The sequence below is a fragment of the Petromyzon marinus genome, chromosome 59, assembly GCF_048934315.1.
Source record: "Petromyzon marinus isolate PM22_M1 ecotype Great Lakes invasive population chromosome 59, UKy_Petmar_22M1.pri1.0, whole genome shotgun sequence".
NCBI lineage: Eukaryota > Metazoa > Chordata > Hyperoartia > Petromyzontiformes > Petromyzontidae > Petromyzon > Petromyzon marinus.
The window spans coordinates 1,230,218-1,238,471 of record NC_133725.1 but is presented as its reverse complement, the minus strand read 5'-3'; the positions used below and the strand labels follow the sequence as shown (position 1 = coordinate 1,238,471).

Here is an 8,254-nt window from a genome sequence, read left to right as displayed (position 1 = left end):
GAACTGCTCCACTCTCTCCACAACCGCCCCATTGCAGCAACGAGTGAAAGACGAAGATACCCCCCCTCCCCGTATAGCCTTAACGGACTGTAGGGGCAAGTGCTGTTAGCGAGTAGCAGCGCTGTTAGCGAGTAGCAGCGCCTACGAAGGCCGGCGCTGTGGCACACGAGGGGGTGCGTGGCGAGCAACCACGTCCAACCGGAGGGCCGGCGGTTTGATTTAACGGCTCCTAGCTGGGAGCAGTGAGCCGCAAAACTCTTATTTAAAACGATGAACTATGTTTTTTTTATTTTACCAGGTAAGGCCCCACTGAGCTACGTATCTCTTATTGAGCAGCGACCTGGCCATCACAAGGGATAGCTCAACAAAGTGGGAAAAGCCGGAGGGCCTGGAGAAAAATCCACGCGACCACAACAGGGAGAGAGAGAGAGACACGCAAACTCCAAATATACAGCAGCAGGCGTCGGGGTCGGGATCGAACCCACGGCCTCCTACACACCAGGCGAGGTAGTTAACATCTCCTAGCCACCGTGATGATGATGAGAGAGAGAGACACGCAAACTCCAAATATACAGCAGCGGGCGTCGGGGTCGGGATCGAACCCACGGCCTCCTGCATACCAGGCGAGGGAGTTAACATCTCCTAGCCAGAATGGCGCCCTTAGCAATAATCGCAGGGAGCAAAGGCTCGTTAACACGCCCGCACAAGCCAGGTGGTACGACAGACAGCTTTGTGTCCCGTAGTAATAATATTATTGCAACAACAACAGCAGGAATAAGAATGATGATGATGATGTCGAGTGTTTACACGGGAGCGTCATTCGTGCAGGTGCATCGCACAGCGACGCAGAGCAATCCGTAGCACACGAGAGGCGTGCAGAGATTAAGGACACCGCGTTATGTGTGTACGTTGTACGTATGTATGTTGAACTTATTTCGCACCGCACGTAGCCAACCGTGCTAATTGGACGTGCAGTTGCTGAGTCTGTGGGTAGTGTTAGTCTAGGCAGTGTTAGTCTATGGGCAGTGTGGGATGTATGTTGAACTTCTTTCGCACCCTACGTAGTCAACCACGCTCATGAGAGGTACAAGAGACGGACACCAAAGGTAGGAAACCGGAGCACCCATAGAAAACCCACGCTTGCGTAGGGGACAGCACGACAAATGGGACAGATGGAGATTTCTCCACGGCATCTCCTGGGCTGTCTCTGGGGTCTCTAGGCACCTGAGTGTCACCCCCCTCGTGTACAGCAGCAGCAGCACAGTGCTGGGTTGTCTCTGTGTCTCTGAGTGTCTCCCCCACCGGTTGTCTCTGTGTCTCTGTGTCTCTGAGTGTCTCCCCCACCGGTTGTCTCTGTGTCTCTGTGTCTCTGAGTGTCTCCCCCTCGTGTACAGCAGCAGCAGCACAGTGCTGGGGTGTCTCTGTGTCTCTGTGTCTCTGAGTGTCTCCCCCTCGTGTACAGCAGCACAGTGCTGGGTTGTCTCTGTGTCTCTGTGTCTCTGAGTGTCTCCCCCCTCGTGTGCAGGAGCAGCACGGTGCTGGGTTGTCTCTGTGTCTCTGTGTCTCTGAGTGTCTCCCCCTCGTGTACAGCAGCAGAACGGTGCTGGGTTGTCTCCGGGGTCTCGGGGATCTTCCTCCCACACGAACCACTTATTACTCGTGGAGCTCACGGGCCACGCGACCCCAATGTGGCAGCAGCAGCAGCGGCGGCAGCGGCACCCTCTTGGGAGTCGGCGAGACTCTCCTCGGTTAACAATTGGAAGCGTTTGTTATTCTACGAGGCGGCCGCACCTGTCGCCGTGCGGTCAACATTGCCCGTGGTGCCGCGACGTCGCAGTGACGTCCCCAGCCCACGTGACGCCAACGGCAGCGCCTGCCGGATGTTGTTGCGCTCTGGCTCCCCGTGATTGTTCCGTGTTTGCATTGTGCGCCGGCGTTGCGGACATGAGCAGCCGGGCGTTCGCTACAAAGACAGAGGTCCCCCCCACGCCGTGTAGCCTTAGCAGACTTTCGGGGGGCAAGCGCTGTACGCGAGTAGCAGAGCCTGACGAAGGCCTTCACGACACACGAAGGGGGTGGGTGGCCAGCACCACGCCCGCCCGGCCGCCTTTGTCTCCCCAGTGGCGATGTTTACTACACGCCGCACCAGGTGCTCATTTGAGGCCGATTTGACATTGGCGAGGCCCCATTGACCGGTTCAGAATAATTGTCACCGGCGTTGGTTGGCCGTGAGTGGGAATGGAACCCGGGTCGCCGGGTTCGTAGCGCAGCGCACTCACAGCTGCTCCACCGCTCCTCCCCGCTCACACCAACAATCGCCGCTCATCATCACTGAGCGGCGGTGACGTCACCGCGGCGCTTGTGCCATGCTGGGTGTGCTCGCACGCGCGAACACGGCACAGAACAAACTCCGCGGGCGGAGGAATTCGCGGCATAGCGGCACCGCCCGTTGCAGTAGTAGACCCTGTAAATGTCCGCACGGTGAAAGGCCACTCCGTTGGGCTATCATTACGTGCGTCCAGGTTCGCGTCTTAAAGAAAGCTATGCAGCTAAGTGGTGCCTTTACCTGGTGAATAAAAAATAGTTTATAGCTGTTTTACGCACCGCACTAGGTACTCATTTGACTAGGGGGGGGGGGGCCCAGGATCAGTTCAGATAATCGAACTCGGGCTGTCTGGTTCGTAGCGCAGCGCGCTCCCCGGATACACTACCGCATATACACACAGACACAGGCAAATCGAGACAAGTATCCCCCCTGTAGCCTTGAACAGACTGTCGGTAGAAGCGCTGTTAGCGAGCAGCGCCTAAGAAGGCCGGCACAGCGCAGTGGGCCTTACCTATGTTACACAAACATTGTGTAGTTTATTTTCATACTTTAGTCTGCCGTTTGTAAATCGTAAACGGTTCCATGGTTTGGATCGCCCGGTGCCACGAGAGCGCGTAGCGTCACAGGGACGCCCCACTCTCAAGGCGCGGCAGCTGATGGCTGCCCCGCTCCTCGCTCCCCCCCCCAGGCGGAACGTCGGCACGCGAGCCGCCTGCAGGACCTGCGTGACCGCCTGGAGCAGTCCGAGACGACGAACCGAAGCATGCAGAGCTACGTGCACTTCCTCAAGACCTCCTACGCCAACGTGTTCGGCGACACGGCGCCGCTCGCCAGCTCGCCCGTGCGGGCGCGCTCGCCCGTGTGACGGCGGCGCCGGTCCACCCCTCACCGCCCCCCCCCCCCCCCGGAATGCTCAATCGTTGAAAAACTTTTTGTTTAATATTGTTTCGTATATTTGTGTTTTCCACTGCACAACCGGGCCGTGCCGGGGCCATGCTGAGCCGGCCCGACGCCGCGTCCTCACCGCGTACCGACCGGCTTGGCGCGCGCGGTGAAACGAGCAGGGACGCGCGTGGGTGACGCGGCGAGCGAGCGGAGACGCGTGTGGGCGCCACGGTGACGGCTCATCCTCACCGCGTCCCGACTGACGTCACACACGCGGTGAACGAGCGGAGGCGCGCGTGGGTGACGCGGCGAGCGAGCGAGCGGAGACGCACGTGGCACTTATTGGGGTTTGGTTCTGGCTCTGCCCGGCAAACAGCCAGTGGAAAACCACCCGTGCCGTGAGTGCACCGTGCCGGCTCGGCTAGGATGTGGCCAGCAGAGAATCGGTAACGGTTGGAGCGATCGGCACAAACGGAATTTGAACCAAAGCACGGGGAAAACAGCAAATTTGTAAAAAGTAATGAAAACAGAATGGAATGAAATGCAGCAAAATGCGCCGCTTATCGGATAGAGGTTTTCTAATAATGACATTTATAGAGCGCTTTTCATCAAAGATCTCAAAGCACTGTACATGACAGCAACAGCAGACACTGGGCATAAAAATAATATAAATACATTTTAAAAATAATTTCTTAAATTAGCAAAAAATTTACAAACGGAAGCTTATTAAATTTAGGTTTGAAGGGGCAATTCAAAAATGTCCAAAGACTCAGAGAGATCCCTCTTGATTCCTCGCGGAAGAGCGTTCCATCGCCTGGTGGCTACACGGGGAAAATCTCCATCTCCCACCGACCGAAAGCTTCGACCGGGGAATGCAGAGAGAAGATTTGCATCCCCAGATCTTAGGGAACTTGAGGGGACACATGGTGGTTGAAGCATGTCAATGATGTAGCCTGGGGCAAGATGGTTCATTGCTTTGTATATACGTCTGGCCAGATGGTATGCTTTGGTTTCAATATATTTAATATCTACTCCGTGTTCGATATGTCTGTACATGTGTTTTTTTACCGTCACGCGTGTTGCTTAGCCTCTGTGGGTATTTGACGCTTCCGCCGTTGTACTTGATGTGAATACAGTGAGTGGTTCCTGTTACACCCAGGTCTGACTCGGTAGTGTGCCGTACTTCGTAAAAGTCTGCGACTCCGCTGTGCGTGGCCTGATGCTTCACTCTCCGTACAGCGCGCGGGGTCTTCAACTTGGAATCCGGCAGGAAACTTCGATAATTGCCGCCGAAACGCCACGGTACTTGAGTTGTAAATGTCGTGGTGGCTTTACTGTCTGGTGTGAGAAAAGGTTTTACGCTTTCTGGCAATAAAACAGGTGCTAAGATGTTCAAACACCAAACAGAAACCTTTTGCAAGAAATCATGTCTGATTGGTCTACGCCAGAGACAGCCTTCTTTAGGGCCTAATCTCAACCAGCGTTAGGCCAGGGAACGCCAAGAGGCGAACGGCACAAAGACAATGCCACTATCGGGTGTGCCGAAGTAGTTAACTAATTGGCATGGTCTGCTTACGTGACAAACCCTTACTGTAGGAATAGGTTTTACCCTTTTAACTGGCACAAAAACTGACACCTTTATTCAAGGCATCATGTTTGCAATAACCACAACACAAGCAGTCAAAATGCAAACAAAAAAGATGGACTGTCCTTGAATTTTTGTGCCAGTTAAAAGGGTAAAACCTATTCCTATATCTTGTTTCTGGCAAAGGAGGTCTCATAATGTTAAAACCCTTACTGATTGGCTGTGTCGGGTGGTGGAGGGTTTAATGACGCATTCATATTTACGCGATCTAACCCAAAAAAAACCCCTGTGTGATGGAAAACTTGTTGTATCTTGGCCGCACTCAACTGGCACGGCAATAATAACCCGGCTTACGCCGTCGGGCGGTGAATCCCTGGAAGGTGAGACGGCGAGTCGCGTGCTTCAAAAATGCCGAAGGAAAAACCGGAGGAACCCAGAGAAAGATCCACGCGATCACCACGGGGAGAGAGGCACGCGAACTCCAAATACACAGCAGGCGTCGGGGACGAGATCAAACCCATGACCGCCTGTATACCGGGCGAGATAGTTAACATCTATCCACCGTGATGATGAGAGAGGCACGCGAACTCCAAATACACAGCAGGCGTCAGGGACGAGATCAAACCCATGACCGCCTGTATACCAGGCGAGGCAGTTAACATCTATCCACCGTGATGATGAGAGAGGCACGCGAACTCCAAATACACAGCAGGCGTCAGGGACGAGATCAAACCCATAAACCTCCTGTATACCAAGAGAGGTAGTTAACATCTATCTACCGTGATGATGAGAGAGAGACACGCGAACTCCAAATACACAGCAGGCGTCAGGGACGAGATCAAACCCATGACCGCCTGTATACCAGGCGAGGTAGTTAACATCTATCCACCGTGATGATGATGAGAGAGGCACGCGAACTCCAAATACACAGCAGGCGTCGGGGACGAGATCAAACCCATGACCGCCTGTATACCAGGCGAGGTAGTTAACATCTATCCACCGTGATGATGAGAGAGGCACGCGAACTCCAAATACACAGCAGGCGTCAGGGACGAGATCAAACCCATGACCTCCTGTATACCTGGCGAGGTAGTTAACATCTATCCACCGTGATGATGAGAGAGACACGCAAACTCCAAATATACAGCAAGGGGTCTGGATCGAACCCACGCCCTCCTGTGTATCAAGCGAGTCCGTTAACATCTGACCACCGTGGTGCCCGCAAATCCCCGGTCAACGACGTCGGTGATGAGCTCCTGAACGGCGCAACGACGAATATCGAAACGACATCAATCGACTTGCAGGGCAGCAGTAGGCGGCAAGGGCCGAGAGGCGACGGATAGCGAGAAAGGACGGGACGGCGCCTTCAGCGACGTGAGTGTGTGGGGTTGGGGTGACGCGTTTGCGAAACAACGTCAAAGTGGACGAGGCGTCAGTCGCGGGGGTATTGCCGTGCTCGAGAGGTGGGGGAACATTCTCAACCTGACTGACCATCAACCACCGGTCATATCTGTTGGAGTCTACAAGTACAGCCCTGCCCCGCTCTATGTATGTTCAACTTCTTTTCCACCACATGTAGACGACCGTGCTCATCGCAGGTGCAGTGTTGAGTCTATGGGCAGTGTTGAGTCTATGGGTAGTGTTGAGTCTATGGGTAGTGTTGAGTCTATGGGTAGCGTTGAGTCTATGGGCAGTGTTGAGTCTATGGGCAGTGTTGAGTCTATGGGTAGTGTTGAGTCTATGGGTAGCGTTGAGTCTATGGGCAGTGTTGAGTCTATGGGTAGTGTTGAGTCTATGGGAAGTGTTGAGTCTATGGGCAGTGTTGAGTCTATGGGTAGTGTTGAGTCTATGGGCAGTGTTGAGTCTTTGGGTAGTGTTGAGTCTATGGGTAGTGTCAGTCTATGGGGCAGTATGTGTGTATGTTGAACTTCTATCGCACCGTACCTAGCCAGCCTTGCTATTTGGAGGTGCAGTGTTGAGTCTGTGGGCAGTGTTTAGTCTATGGGCAGTATGTAAATGTGTACGTTGAACTTCTTTCGCACCGTACGTAGCCAACTGCGCTCGCTGTGCATATAGAGCATCCGCCCAGCAACCGGCCCCAACTTTTGACTGTAACCCCGAGCGGGAAGAGGCCACGAGGAAGACCGCGAGGGAGGCTTTGTGCACACGCTGCTGAGGAGCCGGTAAGTAAAGTCCACGTGACCCCGGGGAGAGAGAGCCCCGCTACGGCAGGCGTCGGGGTCGGGGATCGAACTCCCCCCCCACGGACCTCCCGTATACCAGGCGAGGGAGTTAACATCCATAATAGGTTTTTGATTGAAAGCTTTCGTGACTGCAGTAATTCATATTCGTAGCTCTTTCGGTAAAGTCACGTTGAAGGGAAACAAAATAATAAAAATATAAAACAATAAAACTCTCACGACGTTTCGAGTGCAACACAAGCAATCATCATAAGGTGTGAAAACCACAGCAATACATTTTGAAAAAAGTGCGTTATGGTCGAAACGTCGTGAGAATTTTTATTGTTTTATATATTTTTTATTTTTGTTTCCCTTCAACGTGACTTTGCCGAAAGAGCTAAGAATATCCATAATAGGTCTTCACTTAAAGCTTCCGTGACTGCAGGAATGCATACTCTTTGGGTTTTTCGGCGGTTAAAAATAACAAAATACAGCGGGTGGACTGTTGAGGCAGTCCGCCTGCTGTATCGTTTCACCTGAAGACGATTGTTTGTGTTGCTATCGAAACGTCGTGATTTTTAAAAAAAAAAAAAAATTTCTCTCTCTACGTGACTTTACCGAAAGACCCGAAGAGGATCAATAATAGTGTTTCATTGTTGTTAGCTCGCAAAAAATATAAATGTGCCGTCAAACCCGCCAGCACCCGGCACAGCCAATTAGTGAAGGTTGTGTCGCTTAAGCAGAACGTGGCAAATCGTGACTCGCACAGCACACGGGCGCGTTGGAGAGCAAAGCCACAACATTTACAATCCGAGTGTACGACGTTTCGCGCAGTACATTACAATCGGCATCATCAGGCGCACAGCAGCCAGATTCGCGAAAGCCTCTGCGCTCGACTGGAGTCAGCGTCCCTGAGCCTGTGCAGAGTCGGTGCGCTTGCATTTGTGCGTAACCACGGCCGAGTTGGTGTTCCAAAGCCATGTTGCCATTTCAAATAAAACGTCACTTGCTAACGCCAGCGACGGAAAACGATCGCCGTCTTTTGCGGACCAGAAGGCGCACATTTCGACCCTTGGGTTTCGAAGCATTGGTTGGGGGGGCGCGCTTCGTACAATACGGTAGGGCGTGTGGCGCCTAGGTCGACTCGGCCTCAACTGAGCACCCGGTGCGGTGTGTAAACCTCGCCACCGGGGAGACAAAGTCGGCCGGGCGTGGCGCTTGCCACGTCTGCCCCTCGTGTGCCACAATGCTGCTCGCGAGCTGCACGGTTTTTTTAAT

At 53.4% G+C, this 8,254-nt stretch overlaps 1 protein-coding gene across 5 annotated transcripts in view; it reads left to right on the top strand.

Moving 5' to 3' along the window:
• Positions 1-4,621, top strand: part of ODF2 (outer dense fiber of sperm tails 2) — a 39,126-nt gene extending 34,505 nt beyond the window's left edge. For 4 of the 5 annotated variants that reach the window (XM_076052988.1, XM_076052989.1, XM_076052987.1 and 1 more), the window contains exon 20: positions 3,015-4,621. In XM_076052988.1, the coding sequence (XP_075909103.1) occupies positions 3,015-3,191 (177 nt within the window). In that variant the 3' untranslated portion in view covers positions 3,192-4,621. Of the gene's footprint in view, positions 1-298; positions 508-3,014 lie in introns of all 5 variants that reach the window. The other variant, XR_012929817.1, reaches the window with a different exon arrangement.
• The last annotated feature ends 3,633 nt before the right edge of the window (positions 4,622-8,254 follow it).